Here is a 24,109-nt window from a genome sequence, read left to right on the forward strand (position 1 = left end):
AAATCTAAACCCTAAACCCTAAATTTCTAAACCCTATAAGCCCTAATATCTAAACCCTAATATCTAAACCCCAATAGCTAAAATCTCAACATACGCTCGAAAAACACGATAATTGTTATATATTACTTCTTAGAGCGTTTTTCCGCCAAAATAAAAACATTTATCACAAAGTGTCTCTACTAAATGTTCATATTTTCATCCCATCTATAATGTTCGTGAACAAAGTTTTTTTAAAAAAGGAAAAAAAAGTTTTTGCTTCCCCCCGTTTCCCCCCGATTGGTTACTTCCCTCTTGATCCTACCCCTATATATATATATATATATATATATATATATATATATATATATATATATATATATATATATATATATATATATATATATATATATATATATATATATATATATAATACAAATCTTTAATTAAATTCTTTAAAAATTATGAACAAATTATCTTATAAAAAGTTTTAATAATAAAGTTCTTTTTAAACCAAAAATATCTTTGTACATTTGAAACAATATTAAATAAATATGAAAACTTTGTTTTCCAAAACTAAATATATTTAAGAATCATTTTACTAAAGGTTATAATAGTAGAAGTTGTTATATCGTAAAACATTTTAGAAAAGTAAAATTAAATTTACACGTAATAGGTTTCAAGTGTTTAAATTAACGTTTGTTGGTGAAACGTGATATAAAGTCTAAATGTTAGATAAACGTATGAAATCATCTTAATGTAAAATGTCGATATCCAATGTCTAAGTTATTTACATTCTACGTTCCAACTTTAAGATGAAAGTTAAAATAGTTATCTTATAAAAATCACGAGGAAAATGTTGTAAAGTATGAATTAAAAATCAAATAGGAATCTCCACTAACTCTTGTCTAGTTCCCGTTAATTGACACTTTTGTTCTTACTTGTAATTTACCTTACTAATTATTCCGAATACCGTTAAAAAGAAAAGGTTTTCTAAATCAAAGTGGACCTCTCAATAGAGACTCGTAATCATACAATGTATCTGATAAATCAATCATTTGATATTATCTTCTAATTCTATCGATAAACATACTGAAACAAATACGTTCATGTAAAGTAATATACTGATAAGGCTAAAAAGGAACATATATTTTATAGCATTATTCCCCAAGAAAGACAAGATTTTAGTTGGTATTGTTCGATTTACAAGCAATATTCGTTTAAATATTAAAAAGTGAAGACAAAAGGCAGATTCGACAAATTGAAGACAAAAAGGTCCAAAGAGCTAAAAAGTACAAGATACAACTAAAAAGGTTCAAAATATTGATGAGGAACGTCTCAAAATGACAAGAGTACAAGTTACAAGACGCAAAGTACACGATATAAAATAATACGCGAAGACGTCCGAAAATCCGGAACCGGGACCTGAGCCAAGAAGAAACGCCCGACGCAACGGACCAAAAATATCTAGTCTACTATGCACAAGAATATAATATAATATATATATAATTATATATAATTATATATTATATTATATATTATTATTATATTACGTCGGCAAGAAGAAAACAAACCAATTTGGCTGGATCCAGGGTGGCCATGCGACTCGCATGGCCAGAGGCACAAAATCCATGCGAGTCGCATGGAGTGAAAATGCTGGTCAGGTCCTATAAAAAGCCAGTTTTCTGCCGAGTTAAAAAAAAAAAAGAAGATATATCTCTCTCTCATATATACGATATATATATATATATAATTTATATTTTAATTTTAATTTTAATTTTAATTCTAATAATAAGGGTATGTTAGCGAATGTTGTAAGGGTATAAGTCGAAATTCTGTCCGTGTAACGCTACGCTATTTTTAATCATTGTAAGTTATGTTCAACCTTTTTATATTAATGTCTCGTAGCTAAGTTATTATTATGCTTATTTAAAACGAAGTAATCATGATGTTGGGCTAATTACTAAAATTGGGTAATTGGACTTTGTACCATAATTGGGGTTTGGACAAAAGAACGACACTTGTGGAAATTAGACTATGGGCTATTAATGGGCTTTATATTTGTTTAACTAAATGAAAGTTTGTTAATGTTAATATAAAGATTTACAATTGGGCGTCCCTATAAATTACCATATACACTCGATCGGACACGATGGGCGGGGTATTTATATGTACGAATAATCGTTCATTTAACCGGACACGGGAATGGATTAATAGCCACTAGAATAATTAAAACAGGGGTGAAATTACATTCAAGGGTAATTGGTGTAATTGTTAACAAAGTAGTAAAACCTTGGTTTACACGCAGTCGATAACCTGGTGTATTCATTAAACAAAGTAGTAAAACCTTGTTACAATTCGAATCCCCAATTAGTTGGAATATTTAACTTCGGGTATAATAATAATTTGACGAGGACACTCGCACTTTATATTTATGACTGATGGACTGTTATGGACAAAAACCGGACGGACATATTAAATAATCCAGGACAAAGGACAATTAACCCATGGGCATAAAACTAAAATCAACACGTCAAACATCATGATTACGGAAGTTTAAATAAGCATAATTCTTTTATTTCATATTTAATTTCCTTTATTTTATATTTAATTGCACTTCTAATTATCGCACTTTTATTTATTGTTATTTAATCGCACTTTTAATTATCGTACTTTTTAATTATCGCAATTTTATTTTATCGCATTTTTATTATTCGCAATTTCATTATCGTTATTTACTTTACGCTTTAATTTAAGTCTTGTATTTATTTTATATTTTACATTAGGTTTTAACTGCGACTAAAGTTTTAAAATCGACAAACCGGTCATTAAACGGTAAAAACCCCCCTTTATAATAATAATATTACTTATATATATGTTTGTATTTTTATAAAAGTAAACTAATATAGCGTTGAGCTTTGTTTAAAGATTTCCCTGTGGAACGAACCGGACTTACTAAAAACTACACTACTGTACGATTAGGTACACTGCCTATAAGTGTTGTAGCAAGGTTTAAGTATATCCATTCTATAAATAAATAAATATCTTGTGTAAAATTGTATCGTATTGAATAGTTTTTCCTAGTAAAATATAAACTATTTTATATACTACCCCGCTGCACATCAAGTATTTTTGGCGCCGCTGCCGGGGATTCGCCGAAGCGAAACGCCATATTTTTAATTTTTAAGTTATAATTAGTTTTTGTAAAATTTATATTTTTGTTTAAAAATTAAAAATATAAAAAAAAAATATATATATATATTTTAAAGTGTATTTTAAGTTTTTCTTTATTATTTACAAAATATTAAAGTATTTGTATTTTATTTTAGTATTTTATTAAGTTTTTAGTTAAATTATATATTTATATCTTATATTATAAAACTGAAAATATAAAATAAATTTTAAAAATCACGTGACCTGTCAAATTGAACCTGTCAATTGAACCAGTCCAGTTCAGTCATGCGACTCGCATGACCCACCGGCTTATTTCATGCGACTCGCATAAGGAGTTTGACCAGGCCACCAATTTGCCCTAATTCTGCATTTAATGCGGAGTATAATATATTATTATTATTATAAAACCTAGTTTGATTTTATTATTATTAATTAAGTTTTTAGTTTAATTATTTTTAACTAATTTTAATTAGTTTTATTATATTTAAAACTTAATACTTTAAAATAATTAATATAAAAATAATATTTTAATAAAAATTGTATTTTTTTTATCACTTTTTATTTCTTTTAATATTTTGTCCCTTTTTAATCGTTGTAGCGTAATATTTATATTTTTCGCTCATATTTAATTTTAAACTTAGTTTTTTGCTATAGTTATTTTTACTCCTAGATTTTTAGGCTTTGCCGTAGAATTCCTTAAGTGCTTTTTTTTTAGACTAAGATTTAGGTGCTTTAGAATTTTGCGACGCCTTTTTAAGTTTTAGTTTCTTTTTAAGTTATTTCCATTTGGGATTTAGTTTTCCTGTAAGCTTTAATATTTTTAGACCTTTTACTATGTACCAATTATCATTCCAATTAGTAATTTCAATTTACGATTATAATTTTAAGTTAGTTGTAGTAATAAGGTTAAATTAGTTAAGTATTTTTAAGTTTTTATAAGTTTCTTTTATTTTTCCGTCACCTTTTATTTTTCAACCATTTTTCTTTTTCGACCTTTTACGACGAACTCTTTTTCTCTCTTATTTCTCGCCATTCTAGTTTTTAGGACTTAGAATTTTTTCTACTTCTTATCTAAATTTCTTAAAATTACGAAAATTTATTTTAAGTGGTTAAATTGATAGACATCAAAATTTTCTGGTTCGTAGTAATAGTTGGATTTGTACGTGGACCGGGTTATTGGAGCCAAACAGTCCTCAATTATATTGAGACCAAACGAATCCTGCCCCTCTGCTGCATCTTTTGGCTATTCGAAACGTGGGCAAAATCAGAAAAGTCTATTGATTGGATAACTTATTATAAATTTTCTTTCCTTTTAAAAACTAATAGGATATTCAGTGAATGCACCGAGCAAGACGTTCACCACCTTTTGTACGTTCACCACCTGTAACTAGATCAAGACATTTAGCAAATATAACCGCCGTTGATTTTTCTTTATCCAGTCAACCAAGTACTTCAACTCAAATTTCCGATAATCCATTTTTTGAACCCAACCTCACAATTGAGAATCCAGAAAATATTCAGGAACGGTTCGTAGATCCTGAACCATTAAACTTTCCTCCGGAGCCACCAATCATTCAAACAGAGATTGTTGAGGAACGAACCATTAAATCAGAATCATCTAGTGATACCAATTCAACAAATTCAATTATGGAGAATCTGGAACCTTTAAGTATGGAAGACCGAATGAGAGCTAAACGCACTGGCCAAGGTCACGCAATAACTCATCCAGACATTAATGCGCCAGATTATGAAATCAAAGGACAAATTCTACACATGGTGACTAATCAATGCCAATTTAGTGGTGCGCCGAAGGAAGATCCAAATGAACATCTACGTACCTTTAATAGGATCTGCACACTATTTAAAATACGAGAAGTGGAGGATGAACAGATATATCTCATGTTATTTCCCTGGACTTTAAAGGGAGAAGCCAAAGATTGGTTGGAATCGTTACCTGAAGGGGCGATTGATACATGGGACGTTTTAGTTGACAAATTTCTTAAACAATTCTTTCCTGCATCTAAAGCCGTAAGACTTCAAGCAGAAATTGTTACGTTCACACAGAAACCAAATGAAACTCTATATGAGGCGTGGACAAGATATGGAAAGTTATTAAGAGGATGTCCGCAACATGGTTTAGACACCTGTCAAATAGTACAAATATTCTACCAAGGATGCGACATCACTACAAGAAAAGACATAGATATAGCAGCTGGTGGTTCTATTATGAAGAAAACCGAAACTGATGCTTACAAAATTATTGATAACACTGCTTTCCACTCACATGAGTGGCACCAAGAAAAAGATATCATTAGATCATCTAAAGCAGCTAGAGCCGATTCTAGCCATGACTTAGATTCCATTTCCGCAAAGATAGATGTTGTGGAGAGACGAATGGAAAAGATGACTAAGGATATTCACTCAATACGAATTAGTTGTGAGCAGTGTGGAGGACCACATTTGACAAAAGATTGTCTCAGTATTGAATTAACAATGGAACAAAGAGAGAATATTTCATACATAAACCAAAGGCCTGGAAATAATTATCAGAATAATTATCAACCGCCAAGACCGATTTACAATCAAAACCAGAATTATAACCGAAATATTCCATACAACAACCAACAAGGTCCTAGCAATCAACAAGTATCCAATAATACTTACAATCAGCAAAGACCGAATTTTCAAAACAAACCACCACAACAAACCGATGATAAAAAGCCAAATTTAGAAGATATGATGACGAAGCTAGTTGAAATTCAAACGCAGTTTTTCACATCTCAGAAACAAACCAATGAACAAAATGCTCAAGCATTTAGAAATCAACAAGCTTCTATTCAAAATCTGGAACAAGAAGTAAGTAACCTAGCAAGGTTAATAGGTGAAAGAAAACCGGGAAGTCTACCTAGTGATACAAACGCTAACCCCCGGAATGAAACAGCTAAAGCTATTACCACAAGAAGTGGTACAACACTTAAACCACCTGAAATACCTGTAACTTCTGATGAAACTATTCCTACTCCACAAGAACCACAACCTGATCAAGATAAGGAAAAAGAACCGGTAGTTGAAAAGGTTAATGAAAATAACACAGTTAAGGATAAACCTTATGTTAAACCATATCAACCACCACTTCCTTACCCGAGTAAAATGAAGAAAGAGAAACTTGAAGCCGAGCAATCCAAATTCTTGGATATGTTTAAACAGATAAATGTAAATCTTCCTTTCATTGATGTGATTTCAGGAATGCCTAGATATGCTAAATTCTTGAAAGATCTAATCACAAATAGAAAGAAAATGGAAGAACTCTCAGCTGTTACTATGAATGCTAATTGTTCAGCAGTGCTGTTGAATAAGATACCAGAAAAACTATCTGATCCAGGAAGTTTCACAATTCCATGTTTTCTGGGTAGTCTTAGTTCAATAGAAGCATTGGCAGACTTAGGTGCTAGTATAAATCTAATGCCGTATTCACTATACACTAAACTAGACCTTGGAGAATTGAAACCAACAAGAATAAGTATACAACTAGCCGATAGATCAATAAAATATCCTAGAGGGATAATGGAGAACATGCTAGTTAAAGTTGGTACTTTAGTATTTCCAGTAGATTTTGTTGTTTTGGACATGGAAGAAGATTCTCAAGTTCCTCTCATATTAGGAAGACCATTCTTAAACACGGCTAAAGCAATGATAGACGTGTTTGGTAAGAAACTGACCCTAAGTATAGAGGATGAGAGTGTTACCTTTTCAGTTGATAGAGCAATGCAACAACCACAATCTGCAGATGATACATGTTATTATATTCAAACTATAGATGCACATGCAGAATTATTAGAAGAATTTCCAGAATTACAAGGAACGGGAGAATGTTCTTTAGGAGAAGGTAATGAACCAATTGATGAAGCTGAAATGTTAGCTACACTTATAGCTAATGGATATGAACCAACAACAGAAGAAATTCAAATGCTAAAAGAAGAAGACAGATATCGATATAAATCATCGATAGAAGAACCTCCGAAATTAGAGTTAAAGCCACTTCCAAACCATTTGGAATACGCTTATTTACATGGTGAATCTGAATTACCTGTAATAATATCGTCTTCTCTTACTGAAAATGAGAAATCACAACTCATTTCTGTGTTGAAAGCTCATAAACCAGCCATTGCATGGAAGATTCATGATATTAAAGGAATAAGTCCTTCGTATTGCACACATAAAATCCTTATGGAAGAAGGTCATAAAACGTATGTGCAACGCCAACGAAGACTAAATCCTAATATGCAAGATGTAGTTAAGAAAGAGATTATTAAACTGCTAGATGCAGGTTTAATTTATCCAATCTCTGATAGTCCATGGGTAAGCCCAGTTCAATGCGTACCTAAGAAGGGTGGCATGACTGTCATTACAAATGAGAAAAATGAGCTTATTCCTACTAGGACTATAACATGATGGCGTGTATGTATTGATTATAGAAAATTAAATGACGCCACCAGAAAAGATCACTTTCCCTTACCTTTCATAGATCAAATGTTGGAAAGATTAGCCGGAAATAGTTACTATTGTTTTCTAGATGGATTTTCCGGATATTTTCAAATTCCAATAGCACCCGAAGACCAAGAGAAAACCACATTCACGTGCCCTTATGGTACTTTTGCTTACAAACGCATGCCATTTGGACTTTGTAACGCCCCTGCAACCATTCAAAGGTGTATGATGGCGATTTTTCATGACATGATAGAAGAATGCATGGAAGTATTCATGGATGACTTTTCAGTCTTCGGTGATACATTTAAATCATGTCTAGTTAACCTGGAACGAATGCTAATTAGATGCGAAAAATCAAATCTAGTACTTAATTGGGAGAAATGCCATTTCATGGTTAAAGAAGGCATCGTTCTTGGACATAAAATTTCAAAAGAAGGAATTGAAGTGGATAGAGCTAAAGTAGATGTAATTGCTAAACTTCCACATCCCACCAATGTTAGAGGAGTTAGGAGTTTTCTAGGGCATGCCGGTTTTTACCGACGTTTCATAAAAGATTTTTCTAAAATTGCCACTCCTATGAATAAACTCCTAGAAAAGGATGCGCCATTCATCTTTTCAGATGAGTGTATCAAATCTTTTAATATTCTTAAAGAAAAACTCACTAATGCACCGATCATGATAACACCAAATTGGAATCTACCATTTGAACTAATGTGCGATGCAAGTGATTTTGCAATGGGAGCCGTTTTAGGACAAAGGATTGAAAAACGATTTCAACCTATATATTATGCTAGTAAGACATTACAAGGAGCACAAACGAACTATACAACTACTGAAAAAGAACTCCTTGCTATTGTCTTTGCTTTTGACAAATTTCGATCATATCTCGTTCTAGCAAAAACGGTGGTCTATACCGACCATTCTGCTCTTAGATACCTATTTTCAAAACAAGATGCTAAACCAAGATTAATCCGTTGGATCTTACTCTTACAAGAGTTTGATATTGAAATCCGAGATAAAAGAGGAGCAGAAAATCTCGCCGCTGATCATCTTTCTCGTCTTGAAAATCCTGAGTTAGAAGTTCTAAATGAATCGGCCATACAAGACAACTTTCCTGATGAATATCTATTGAAAATAGATTATAAAGAAATCCCATGGTTTGCAGACTATGCAAACTACTTAGTTTGTGGATTCCTTGAAAAAGGATTATCGTACCAAAGACGAAAGAAATTCTTCAGTGATATAAAACACTATTTATGGGAAGATCCACATCTGTTTAAAAGTTGTCCCGATGGAATAATACGCCGATGTGTATTTGGAGATGAAGCTAGTAAAATTTTAAACCATTGTCACACAGGACCAACAGGAGGGCATTATGGGCCTCAACTAACAGCAAGAAAAGTTTATGAAGCTGGATTCTATTGGCCTACAATTTACAAAGACGCACACCTTCTTTGCAAATCCTGTGATGCATGTCAAAGGGCCGGAAAAATAAGTCAACGTGATGAAATGCCACAAAATGTCATCCAAGTATGTGAAGTATTTGACATTTGGGGTATTGACTTTATGGGTCCATTTCCAAAATCTCATAATAATCTATATATACTCGTAGCCATTGATTATGTATCTAAATGGGCGGAAGCACAAGCTCTCCCAACTAACGATGCACGAGTTGTAGTCAACTTTTTAAAACGTCTTTTTGCAAGGTTTGGAACACCAAAAGCTTTAATAAGTGATCGGGGTACTCATTTCTGTAATAATCAACTTGAGAAAGTTCTTAAAAGATATGGAGTAACTCATAAAATCTCCACCGCATATCATCCACAAACAAGTGGACAAGTTGAAAATACCAACCGAGCTTTAAAACGTATTCTAGAGAAAACCGTAGGATCAAATCCAAAGGAATGGTCCATTAAATTGGAGGATGCACTCTGGGCTTTTAGAACAGCCTACAAAACTCCAATTGGAACCACACCTTTTAGACTTGTTTATGGAAAAGCATGTCATCTTCCTGTAGAAATTGAACACAAAGCATTTTGGGCTTTGAAGACATGTAATCTTGATTTACATGAAGCCGGACGTCTACGATTAAGTCAACTAAACGAATTAGAAGAAGAAGAACATGAGGAGCAACATATTCCTTATCACGATCAAGATCAATTATTCATGAATCAGTTTCGTCAATTCGCTCCACATCAAATGATTCTGAGCTTAGACATTAATGAAGATCAGTTACACCCAAATCTGAGATTTGATCGATGTTGGATAGAGTATCCAGATTATCAAAAGAACATGCACATTCTCTACTTTAAGGTTGTTGAAATGCCAAGGGCAATTGACTGGGTACCTTTGGAAACAGTTGACCTTGCCGAACCGATTCGGGAATTATTGGTGCAAAGGTATGGTAATTCTCAGTTTAACGATTGGATGCGCCTATTTTCAATTCGTAGAACCATATATAGGGAATGGTGTATAGAATTACTTAGTACTATTAAGTTAAACAGTGATGTTAGGAGGATAGATGATAGAAGCTTTATTAGATTTCTGTTAGGTGGACGCATGTACAGAATGTCCATGATAGATTTAGCCAGGGCCTTACAGATTTACACCCCTGCTGAACTTTTGAGCCCCGATTGTAATAGCCTGATTGCCCAAGGAGAAAGGATAGATAGGGAATTTGATATTAACGCCGTCTGGAGGCGTATGTCCCACTTTAATGAATTTCACGCCAGTGGAAATCATACATACTTAGATATAGATAGAGCTGAACTCCGGGTGATTCATAGATTCTAAGCAAACACAATTACACAAAGGGGTAAGAATAAAGAGAAATTGACCGTAAACGATTTGTTCTACCTCAAGTGTATTAGAGACCCGAGGAGTTTCATTAACATTCCCTATTGTGTTGGTTATTATCTCGCTAATGTAGTTTCGGGGATGAAATCGGGGAGTATTATAGGTGGTGGTATTTTCATTACTCTCATTGGAGAGTATTTAGGAGTGGATAAGCACCAAGGGGGTCCAATGAACGAAATAGAGGACGAAGGTGAAACTATAAGTTCAAACCTTTATCACGGTGCAAGGGTATTATTGATGAGACGTGGTCGGGTATATCGATACGAGGGACCTCATCGACAGGTAGAAAGAGGTTCGGATGACGAAATGGAAGAGGCGAACAACATTATAGGAGTTGTTCGGGAGACTGCTCTTGATTTAGGCGTTCGTATGGAGGATGAATACATGACGAACTATGATAGGCATACGCAGTACGAGGCATGGCAACGTCGGAATGACTACGAGCATTCCCGGCAACGAGAGCATGGCCGATGGGATTATCATCAGCGCCAAATTATAAGCCAGTTGCAGCCTGGCGAGATGTATTATCCGACCCGACCCGCATACTATCCCGCACATCAGCCAGAAATGAGACCACCCTATGATTCATATGATTATGACGCAGCATACCAGTTCACCTATAATCAGCCATGGAACCCGGACGCGAACATGAATTGGGATCCATATCCTAATTTTCCTCCTAACCCGCCTCCTGATCAGTAGAGATAAGTTGGTAATTTATATTTTTATTATTTTAAACACTTAACATTTTATTACGTTTATGTAATGTTTGATATTCTTATTATTATTGTGTACTAATATTTTTCTTATAGTTTGAAAGTGGGATGCCAAAGTTCCATTTCAAATTACATGTATGATTATATTTGTATTGTATGTATTCTATTTTATGCACAAAACAGGGTAAAACAACGCGTTTTCAAAGACTGGCATTAAGTTCAGCAAAAGCAAGTAATTTTTGACGACAAGATGCAAAATATATGTGAAATAACAACAAGACGGAATGAACAAATGATGTGCACCATTTATCATTCAGCAAACAAACGCCAATATATTTGGAAACTTTGGTAAAAATTTAATCATTTTCACACAAATCACCCTCAATAATTTAAATTGTTACTGATTTCTTGCAAATGAGGGCATTGCAAGATCTTAAGTGTGGGAAGGGGTTAAATTCTTTCGGATTTTAAAATTTTTTACTTTATACACTTGGTTACCATTAAAAATACTAGTAAAGCAGTAGTTGTATTAGAATCTAGTGCTCTCTGATAAAAAAGAACAGCCCTAGTCTTATATACTGACTACCCAATTCTAGTAAAATTTTTCAATTAAATGAATTCAAATCATGTTTATACATATTTATGAACGATAAAACTAGGTTTTAACACCGAAATTATTGTTATCTCAGAAAGAACATAAATTAAGAAACAAACTAAAATGTCAAAATTCATTTAAAATGGAATAGAGGACGATAAAAAGGAAAATAAAAGCCAAGTGTGGGAAAATTTACCAAGTTATTTTAAACATATGTCACATATATCTGTAACAAATAATTGAAAATACTTTTGCTTTGGACTAAACTAAACTGTTTTACCCGATGAAAGAAAAGAAGAGATGGATCTACACGATGAATCAATTCCATCATTAAAAGGAAGTAAAGTCTTCCGAAAAAGACACGCGCTTCTTGATTTAGGTCATGAAGTTGTCGTCCAGACCAGCTGTAGGTTGATGAAAAATCTAGAAAAGTCATCTCTAAAATCAGCAGGAAATCCACGGACCTCAGCATCAAACAGGGGCGCCAAGTGGTCAGATTTATCCTAACCATGAGAAGGATTTATCTCGTACAATGGGGAGGCACCGTGCAAATTAGCTTGATAAGACTAATGAATCAGATCCCCAGAAAAGGATAATCTCCTTAAAGATTAAAAATCAGCTTTTAAGACTGATAATACTCAATCCTAGAGATTGACCTTAAAGATTGAGAATTCAAACTCATGGAATTCGATGATATCTAAACTCGAGCTTGAACGAGAAAATATTTTGATCAAAAATACAAACCGATTTGTTTTCTGAAAACCCATTTTCAATGCGTTCATTACCATTGAACGTAAAATCCTAGGAATTCATCTGGAATTCATTAGGTCACCTGAACTAAATCGGGTGTCAACCGTAAGAACGGTGGTTGCATAGCATGGTCGGAGACAGGACCTTGTGCCAGACCGAAAAATCATAGGATGATCTTTACTATCGCTCCTACCAAGGATATTTCTAGCATCCGACACATTTAATAAGACCATAATCATCTGCATGTCATAGGACATTGCCTTAACAGTTTCTTGTTCAACGCTTTCCTTTACAACCGGACGGTAGTTTGCCGAAAGGTAATATACGGAACAAGTAAACTGGACGTGTTGCTTTCCTAATACAAGGTTAGCAAGTGGGTGACACAAAACCGCAAGTTTGAGCTAAAATTTTCAAATCTGAAACCCACCAAACCCACAAAAATATTTTGCAAACACCGGTAAAGGGTTATTCCGGAAAACTTATCTAGGGTAAAAACTAGATTTAATTTTCAAAAGATCAAATGTTTTCATAAAGATCCAATTTCCTTAATGGATCTAAATTTTATAGTCATGTGGGACTGTAAACCACATCGTTACTACATTGTTCATACCGCCGTATTGAAGTCACTGATGTACAAAGTGTGAAGAATAAAGAAGTGATTCAAGTGTTTCAAGACTGTATTGCTTGAGGACAAGCAACGCTCAAGTGTGGGGATATTGATAAGGCTAAAAAGGAACATATATTTTATAGCATTATTCCCCAAGAAAGACAAGATTTTAGTTGGTATTGTTCGATTTACAAGCAATATTCGTTTAAATATTAAAAAGTGAAGACAAAAGGCAGATTCGACAAATTGAAGACAAAAAGGTCCAAAGAGCTAAAAAGTACAAGATACAACTAAAAAGGTTCAAAATATTGATGAGGAACGTCTCAAAATGACAAGAGTACAAGTTACAAGACGCAAAGTACACGATATAAAATAATACGCGAAGACGTCCGAAAATCCGGAACCGGGACCTGAGCCAAGAAGAAACGCCCGACGCAACGGACCAAAAATATCTAGTCTACTATGCACAAGAATATAATATAATATATATATAATTATATATAATTATATATTATATTATATATTATTATTATATTACGTCGGCAAGAAGAAAACAAACCAATTTGGCTGGATCCAGGGTGGCCATGCGACTCGCATGGCCAGAGGCACAAAATCCATGCGAGTCGCATGGAGTGAAAATGCTGGTCAGGTCCTATAAAAAGCCAGTTTTCTGCCGAGTTAAAAAAAAAAGAAGATATATCTCTCTCTCATATATACGATATATATATATATATATAATTTATATTTTAATTTTAATTTTAATTTTAATTCTAATAATAAGGGTATGTTAGCGAATGTTGTAAGGGTATAAGTCGAAATTCTGTCCGTGTAACGCTACGCTATTTTTAATCATTGTAAGTTATGTTCAACCTTTTTATATTAATGTCTCGTAGCTAAGTTATTATTATGCTTATTTAAAACGAAGTAATCATGATGTTGGGCTAATTACTAAAATTGGGTAATTGGGCTTTGTACCATAATTGGGGTTTGGACAAAAGAACGACACTTGTGGAAATTAGACTATGGGCTATTAATGGGCTTTATATTTGTTTAACTAAATGAAAGTTTGTTAATGTTAATATAAAGATTTACAATTGGGCGTCCCTATAAATTACCATATACACTCGATCGGACACGATGGGCGGGGTATTTATATGTACGAATAATCGTTCATTTAACCGGACACGGGAATGGATTAATAGCCACTAGAATAATTAAAACAGGGGTGAAATTACATTCAAGGGTAATTGGTGTAATTGTTAACAAAGTAGTAAAACCTTGGTTTACACGCAGTCGATAACCTGGTGTATTCATTAAACAAAGTAGTAAAACCTTGTTACAATTCGAATCCCCAATTAGTTGGAATATTTAACTTCGGGTATAATAATAATTTGACGAGGACACTCGCACTTTATATTTATGACTGATGGACTGTTATGGACAAAAACCGGACGGACATATTAAATAATCCAGGACAAAGGACAATTAACCCATGAGCATAAAACTAAAATCAACACGTCAAACATCATGATTACGGAAGTTTAAATAAGCATAATTCTTTTATTTCATATTTAATTTCCTTTATTTTATATTTAATTGCACTTCTAATTATCGCACTTTTATTTATTGTTATTTAATCGCACTTTTAATTATCGTACTTTTTAATTATCGCAATTTTATTTTATCGCATTTTTATTATTCGCAATTTCATTATCGTTATTTACTTTACGCTTTAATTTAAGTCTTGTATTTATTTTATATTTTACATTAGGTTTTAACTGCGACTAAAGTTTTAAAATCGACAAACCGGTCATTAAACGGTAAAAACCCCCCTTTATAATAATAATATTACTTATATATATGTTTGTATTTTTATAAAAGTAAACTAATATAGCGTTGAGCTTTGTTTAAAGATTTCCCTGTGGAACGAACCGGACTTACTAAAAACTACACTACTGTACGATTAGGTACACTGCCTATAAGTGTTGTAGCAAGGTTTAAGTATATCCATTCTATAAATAAATAAATATCTTGTGTAAAATTGTATCGTATTGAATAGTTTTTCCTAGTAAAATATAAACTATTTTATATACTACCCCGCTGCACATCATATACCTAATATTTTATTAACATTTTCAAGTTATAATTATATACATATATACATATATAATCATATTCATTTATATAATGGTTCGTGAATCGTCGAATTTTGGTCGAGGTTAAATGAATGTATGAACACAGTTTAAAATCCTTGAGATTCGACTTAACAAACTTTGCTTATCGTGTCGGAATAATATAAAGATAAAGTTTAAATTTGGTCGGAAATTTCCGGGTTGTCACAAAGTTTGTGGTAATGTTGTGAAAACTATAAAGTTAAATGTTAGAAAGAGTGGTGTTGAATTGTAAAAAAGGAAAAGTTTGTTGTAAGTTTGTGAAGCCTATTAAGTTTACTATTCATTTGGGTTTTTTCATTTAGATATATAGATATAACTAGTTATTGAACTCTTGCTTCGCGCCGGGTTCAATTTTTAATGTATTTTATTGCGTTTAGTAAAATTATTTTGTGGCTAACGATGATGTCGTTGAAGCGCAACTCGAGTCGAACTAAAAGGTATAACTCGTGAGAGATTTAAATGTTATTTTAAATTAACAATATATGTGCATCTCCGCGTTTCGCTATGGAATTGTCGACTTTTAAAAATTTAACGCAAAATCAACGTGTATGAAAAGTACCCCAAATATTTAGCGTTTTTTAAAAAGCGTCCGTATTGCTTATAGCTAGTGACATTGTGTTCCTAAAATTATTTCGAGTTTAACGATGGTGTCGGAAAAATTTAACTCGCTGCGAGCGAGAAGATATGATCCGTTAAATATTTGGGTGGAGTTTATTTAAATTTTTTTATTAAAATGGTTATTTGACATTTTACCTTCCTGTTTGGGGGGTCGATTTAAATTTTTGAAAAAAGTGTGGAGGCCTTTGTTGATAAAATGAAATTTAGTTAAAATTAAAAAAAATGAAAAGTCGAAAATGGCCCTGGTACTATTCAAAACTTTTGTCTATTAGCTAGGATGTAAATGTAAATAAATAATACATTCAACGCACGTGCATTTCGATGTTCAGGACTCACCACACATCAAACCCATTTCTTCATCTACTTACAATCCACTCCCGTCACTCCACGTGTCATATCACAATCGCCACCAAGGATCCACTCTCTCTCATAAACCCTTTCTTCGGTGAACTCAAAGGACAATAGACGGCAATCGCAAAAAGTTTCAACGGACAAAACGAGGCCAACTAATTACCAATCGTCAAATGTCAGATCCAAATCCAACGGTCCAGATTCAATCTTCTACTCCCTTATATTTACTCACACTCCTTCAATGTCTGTTATTTTACACTTCACACACACCAAAACACACTCACAGAGATCCCGGATTCCTAATTAAAACGCCATCGTTTGATCCTAACGATGGCGTCGTTATCTCTCACCGCTTCTGTTAACTTAGGTTTCCGTTCAGTCCCTATTTCCAACCGCCGTCTATCTCCGCCATTAAATCTTAACAGATCGTTAAATTTCAACAAATCATACGGTCAACACGATCAGCACAATCTCCGGTCAGTATCTATCAATTATCAGTTACCGTTACTCAAATCACTGAACAGAAACCGTAATTTCACCGTAAAAGCAACAGCAGCTTCCGTTCCGGCGAAACAGGATCCGGCACCGGCACCATGGCAAGGGGCGGCGATGAAGCCGTTACTTGCTTCAATCGCTACCGGAGTTATTTTGTGGTTTGTTCCAGTACCTGCCGGTGTATCTAAAAACGCGTGGCAGTTGCTAGCTATATTTTTGGCGACGATAGTCGGAATCATTACACAACCGTTGCCGTTAGGTGCTGTTGCGTTAATGGGATTAGGTGCGTGTGTACTTACTAAAACCTTAACATTTGCAGCTGCATTTTCGGCTTTTGGTGATCCTATTCCGTGGTTAATTGCTCTTGCGTTTTTCTTCGCTAGAGGATTTATTAAAACAGGATTAGGTAATCGAATTGCGTATCAATTTGTTAAATTATTTGGTAGCTCGTCGTTAGGGTTAGGGTATAGTTTGGTGTTTAGCGAGGCGTTATTAGCGCCAGCGATTCCGTCTGTTTCGGCTAGAGCCGGAGGTATATTTCTGCCTTTAGTTAAGTCATTGTGCGTTGCTTGTGGAAGCAATGTAGGTGATGGAACTGAACATAAGTTAGGATCTTGGTTGATGTTGACTTGTTTTCAAACATCCGTTATTAGTTCATCTATGTTTTTGACTGCTATGGCTGCGAATCCGTTAAGTGCTAATTTGACGTTTAATACGATTAAGCAAACAATCGGGTGGACTGATTGGGCTGTGGCTGCGATTGTCCCTGGAATGGTGTCACTGATTGTTGTACCGCTTATTTTGTACATTATTTATCCACCATCTGTTAAGAGTAGCCCTGATGCGCCTAAGCTTGCGAAAGAAAGGTTGGAGAAAATGGGACCTATGACGAAGAATGAAATCATTATGGCGGGAACCTTGCTTTTAACGGTATGATGACTGATAACTTTTTGTTCAATTATAATAGTTCACCTTAGTAATAGTTGTTATTGGTTACATTCTGAATGCATATTTTAGTGTCTTATTGACTTGACTATTATTTGAATCTTCGTATGGGATAACATGGTCAATTTCGTACAGGATAATATGGTCAATTTCGTACGGGATAATATGGTCAGTTTCGTACGGTATAATATGATCATTTTCTACGACATAATATGGTTAATTTCGTAGGGGGTAATATGGTCAATTTTGTAGGGGGTAATATGGTCAATTTTGTAGGGGGTAATAAGGTCAATTTCGTAGGTGGTAATAAGGTCAATTTCGTAGGGATAATACGGTCAATTTCGTAGGGGATAATATGGTCCATTTTCGTACGGTATGCAATTCGCACGGGATAATATGGTCCATTTTTTTACGAGATAATACTTTTTTTTTTGGCGAAAATGTAATAACAATCCAAAGATCAACGAGTACAACCGATACAAAAATAAACTAACAAACTAGCTCTAGCTAATAAAAGCATAAACAAACATATTCACCAATAGGGTGAAAAAGACATTTGACTAGGAACTAAAACCCAGACTAAAGCTATAACACAAATAAACTTAGTATTGGCTACACTTAACCATTCCACGGGCCCAAAAATACCAGCAGGAGTCAGAAAATAAACAGAGGAAGTGAGCGGAAAACCACCTCCCGCCACGAAACAGAACTGCCAGCACCCACTGACGAGCCGTCTTAAACAACAGGACAAATTCCAACACCAACATAGAAACACGTGCACTCAAGCCCTAAAGTGAGAGAACCTCGTAAATAGAACCCGACGAGCAAGGCGAAGCATGAGGTTTCTGACACACCCTGACAAAAAAGCACACGGCCAGAAAAATAAAGTCGGCGACCACCATCTATATCGCCATAAAATCTGTAACCCTAACCAAAAAAACCCCTTGTTGAACAACACAAGAACCAGAGTACCATAGCATGTACTCGCCGGCTGGATCCCTGGCAGAAACGATGCCAGAGTAAAAGGATTCTGGTCACATAAAACAAAATCCGGCAAGCTCAAACCCACAACAGGAAACACAGCTAACCCCAGATCCAACAAAGATAAAGCATCATGAGCACGCTGGTGGCTAAGATGTGAATTTTGTAGTGCGGCCAAGATGTGAATTTTCTAGTACAAATTGAAAATGCTATGCATGTTTCCATATACTAGTTGTATATAGACTTGTAGCATCCATGCCAAAATGTAATATTTCATTTTTTTGGAACACTTCTAGGTTCAATGAGTTATCACTCTTGTACTATGACTTATTATAGAAAGATTTGCCATCTGCTTACTGAGGTTCTCTAAATAATTCGACATTTGTCTGTCGACAAGTTTGTTTTGTTGTGTTTCATTCTATAATATTTAATCTCTTATCAGTATTGCTAGTTAGTTTCTACTAGTTGCATAAGGATGTGACGATGTGTGCATGTATGTTTAGTCAAAACAGTGCTCCAGCTAAATATACATCATAGATTTAAGCAATATATTTTTGAAATCTATAGCTGATAGTTCTTTTAGACCTATATCCAAATATTTTCTTAGCTTGGTAGAAAGTGTCTTGATTGGTACGTTCTTGAGTATATGTAGTTGTATGATTTACTTTAAAGTTATGTATATATGAAGAAAGATCTCACCTTGTCATTTTGATCTTTGATTTAGGTTGGCCTATGGATATTTGGAGGGATGCTTGGTGTTGATGCTGTAACATCTGCTATACTTGGACTGTCTGTCCTTCTTATAACCGGCGTCGTTACATGGAAGGAATGTTTAGGTGAATCTGTTGCATGGGATACCCTTACATGGTTTGCTGCACTCATTGCAATGGCTGGGTACCTTAACAAATACGGTCTCATCTCCTGGTTCAGTCAAACAGTTGTCAAGGTATGTTATCAACTCAACAGTTATTTGTGCTAGAAATGAGTGGCAAAATGAGTGGGCTCGGAAGGCGGGTTACATATCATATTTGGTGGTTTGTCTTGCTAGCATTATTGTTCAGTATTATTATATAAATATTAATTATCAATTATAAAAATGATTAGTGCATAATATAATTACAATAGCATAGAGGTGGCAAAATGTGCGGGCTGGGTAACGGGTCAATGTGGGTGCTTTATGGCACCCGTTGTGTTGTTTTGAGCTGAGACACTTTTATGCCTAAGTTTGCGAATAATATATTATTCCTTTAACAATCTAGCTTCGGAATCAAATGATTTGTTGCACAAAATGTACACTTGTGGTCAAATAGAGCCTAATTAAACCTTTTTTTATTTATTTATGGAAATTGAAGAACTTGGCACAATAAGTTTAGTCTCATCTCCTACATAATATTGAATTGTTTGCTGTTGTTTGTCACGAATCTTTCTTTTTTCTTCATTTAAAATAGATTTCCTCCAATAGAATTAAATATGACCAAAATGCAAACATAGTAAACATAGTGTTTTCTCTGCAGTTTGTTGGTGGACTAGGTCTTCAGTGGCAGGCATCTTTTGGCATACTTGTTCTTCTATATTTCTATTCCCACTACTTCTTCGCAAGTGGAGCTGCTCACATTGGTGCCATGTTCACCGCCTTCTTGTCAGTTGCCAGTGCCCTTGGGACACCTCCACTATTTGGAGCCATGGTTCTTGCATTCCTCTCTAACCTCATGGGTGGTTTGACCCACTATGGAATTGGGTCAGCTCCTGTATTTTATGGAGCCAACTATGTCCCTCTTGGCAAATGGTGGGGCTACGGGTTCCTCATCTCTGTGGTCAATATCATCATCTGGCTTGGTGTCGGTGGAGTCTGGTGGAAGTTCATTGGCTTGTGGTAGACTTGAGGTAAGAGTTTACTACCACAACTTGATGACAAAACTTAGATAACTTCTGACATCTAATGTGCTGTTAATGGGATTTGGATTTCTAACCAAATCCTATCGGTATCGAATGTGGTTGCAAGTTTTTTTTATTGGGATTCTTTCACCTTGCAAATAATTTTTGTCTTTGTTGGAGGCTTGTGTAGGTTAAGATGGTATTGAGGCTCATTTATATTTGAACTTGGAATGTACCCTTAAAGTTTTGGTGGTTTTATATGAACTTCATAGCGAATTCTTGCATCAGTATGTTTACTTAATGCATGTAATCTACAAGTACTTTGATTAATTCTATATTCGTGTTGTATCCTCTTTAATCAAATTGACGAATTCACGAGGTTAGAATGCTCTGTTACTTTAATTGTTTGAAAAGAAAAGTTTATGAGTTGATTGGTTGAGTTGTAGCAACAAACTGTATACATTGTCATATAAGTAGCTAATTTCACCTTGTGGAGTTGTGGTTGTCAACACCTCCCAAAACCTCAAAAAGTTTCTCCATATAATATTATTCCTTTTATAATGTTTAATGGATGAAAAATTGTTATGCTCGATCAATTCACAAGAACTATTAGACATGTCTATATTTGTTGATCTTTAGAATTTAATACCAATTGAACCTGTTTCTTTAAACTTGGTACATGAGATAATAAGTTGTAGGGAAACCATTGCAAATTTTTTCCGTAGTTTTGGTTTATATTGTCATGTTTAATTTCTTGACTGACTCTAGTTATTGAGTCAACAGCAAGCGTCGATTTATTGGCGACTTGACTGACTCTTAGAGCCTAAATTAAATTTCAGGCAGGATTTAAAACCCATGAAAATTTGATTTTACCATTTTCATAGCGTCTCAATTTTATTTTATTTTATTTTTTAAAAATTTTTTTCCTACTTATTGGCCGGAGGTCCACTCGGAAGCAATCTCTCTATCCGTCGAATAGAGAGAGGGATGATTTTCTCTACTTTTGAGAGTGTTTTCACTCTAGGTGGAGAAATGACTTGACTTTATTCTAGGATAGGGGAAGGATTGTCTACATCTCACCTCCCTCATACACCAGTTATGTGGTATTGGGTTTTGTTGTTGTTGTTGTTGTTTAATTTCTTAGAAGTCTCAATTGATCCAAAAGCTTAATCTAATTGATTAGTGTCTCAATCGTTAGGTATTAATGTATCTCGACCTAATTCATCCCGTAACGAAGTTCCAGGCTCATACTTGATCATGAACACCAACATGGTTTCATGGTCAGCCCACCACATATTCCGAACTTGATCTGTGTGACCTTATACCTTATTACGAAAAGTTCAGAGCTTATCTCTTGTTGAGAGAATCGCCTCATCTTTTTGAGCTTGTAACCAGGGGCGGAAATATGTGGGGGTAGGGTGGGGCGCCCACTCCAGTGGATTTTTTTTTGCTCAAAAGTCTCCATATTTTGTCTCCAAAGCCTCCTTATTTTGCCAAAAAGTTTCTGTATTTTGCTCAAAAATCTCCGTATTTTGCCCAAAAAGCTCCCTATTTTGTCCAAAAACTTTCATATTTTTACCCAAAATAATTGATACGCTTTTAAAAAAAATTCCGTCCCCGGTTAAAAAAATTCATGCTTCCGCCACTGCTTGTAACTATCTTGACATCCGCACTTACGTCCTAACGAACTCGGTTCAAGATCTCACATTCTCACGGAGAGAAATATGACCCGCTACGAACTTATAGTGTATTTCCATTTGAGTTCGCTCATCATATCCTCAATTAATCCCCCGTTAATACCTTTTAGAGAATCATCAATAAATTTACTCTCAATCTCGTCAAAATTCTTAACAACACTAATTAGTTATTAACCCAATCGAAAAAAGTTAATGCTCATACTTCTGATGGGTTGGGCTTCTGGGCTTAAATATCAGTCTTTTAGGCCTATCATACAAAAGACGTGACCCATTAAAATCAATTGATTATAATAATTTATATTTATATTTATATTTATATTTTTATATTTATATTTATTTATATTTATATTATCATATCAAATCAAACTTATGAATAAAAATATCAAATTTATTTCACTATTGTAACATTCAATCCAACACCTGAGTGTATGATCTCCTTCTTGATTGCAATCAGCGGACCCTAACTGTACAGGATCATCTCAATCATCATCAGCAAGTAATGTTACCTTTCTTCCTGTTACAGATCTTATTTTAATTTTACTATATTATACGCATTCAGAATTCAGAATTCATATACTGCTTTCATATGATTTAAATAACTTCATATATCTATGATCTAAGTCCTCATGATCAGAATCTGTACCAATTCGTTCTAGATTAGTTTAACGAGTTAGTATGGAACGTGATATGATTTAAAGTCAAATTTGCGAGCCCTAATTTTCATAATAATGGTCTAGATCTTAGTAATTGTGAATTTCGTCTATTAAAATTTGTCAGTTTGTTAAACATGAATGATATCAAAGCGAGTTGAGATATCATGTAATCGAACTTTGATTTGTGGACTTGATTTAGGTATTATGAACTCCGGCTGACTAAAGTTGTTACTAATCTAGATCCTGTATTTTGTTTTGTTTTGTTTTGTTATGGAATACACTCTTTTGTGGTGGTTAGATTCATTTTGTGGTGGTTAGATTCTGTAGAAACTTCTGAACCGATAGTTGTTGCTTACCGATTTCTGTTTAGTAATTGATAGTTGGAAACTGCCTTCTTTAGGATATCTGTTATCTCTTTAATAATATAAAGAATTAGAAGTTGTCATGGTGAAGATAACTAGACATATTGCAGGCTTGCAGCCTTAACAGTATTAGTAATGAATGGTCTCAAGTAAAGCTATTAATTTACGACTTAGGTCTTGATAAAATAAGCCATCTGGTTTCTATAAATGATAAATGTTTTGGTTGAGCCACTCCAAAAGTTGTTGAAGGTAAAGATGGTGATCTAAGAATATTTAAAAGTCTAAATGTTGGTAGTGGGAGGTATGATTTATTACCATGCTGTTGTTTCATCAAGTGTATGTGAAAGTGTCTTATGGTGATGATGGTTATGCTAGTAGCTCTGAAACATTCAAAATGGTGGACCAATGGATTATCTATGCTATTGATAATCAAACCATCTTTATGAATGATTAGACACTTTGTTTTATTCAAACAAATCTACCCGAACCTCTCTAACTATGATGGGTTTTAAATATTTATCCATATGGGGTCATAATCAGTCTTGTACTGCTGCACTATAAGTAATGATCAGGCTAATATGAATACCACTTCATATAACCTTATTTGAGAGAACTTTTCTTATAATTTACAACATTAATCTACTTATTTGTTGTTTTGTTTTGTTTTTTATTTCAAACGAGCGCCATTTTTTTGGTCATTATAAGCATTAATTATTCTGAACCACTCATTAAACTTTGTTGAGAGACTAATACAGTAATACTTTTACTATTCTCTCCGTTTTTTTCAACAATGCTA

The 24,109-nt window shown here is 34.2% G+C and overlaps 1 protein-coding gene across 1 annotated transcript; it reads left to right on the plus strand.

Annotated features, from left to right (window-relative positions):
• The first annotated feature begins 16,377 nt into the window (after positions 1-16,377).
• On the plus strand, positions 16,378-20,798 carry LOC139844035 (dicarboxylate transporter 1, chloroplastic-like). Its single transcript, XM_071834237.1, has 3 exons — positions 16,378-17,730; positions 19,451-19,672; positions 20,241-20,798. Exons 1-3 carry the CDS (start codon positions 16,636-16,638, stop codon positions 20,601-20,603), a joined length of 1,680 nt encoding a protein of 559 aa, XP_071690338.1. The 5' UTR covers positions 16,378-16,635; the 3' UTR covers positions 20,604-20,798.
• Positions 20,799-24,109: the final 3,311 nt, after the last annotated feature.

This window comes from Rutidosis leptorrhynchoides, chromosome 4, assembly GCF_046630445.1.
Source record: "Rutidosis leptorrhynchoides isolate AG116_Rl617_1_P2 chromosome 4, CSIRO_AGI_Rlap_v1, whole genome shotgun sequence".
In the NCBI taxonomy this organism is placed as follows: Eukaryota; Viridiplantae; Streptophyta; class Magnoliopsida; order Asterales; family Asteraceae; genus Rutidosis; species Rutidosis leptorrhynchoides.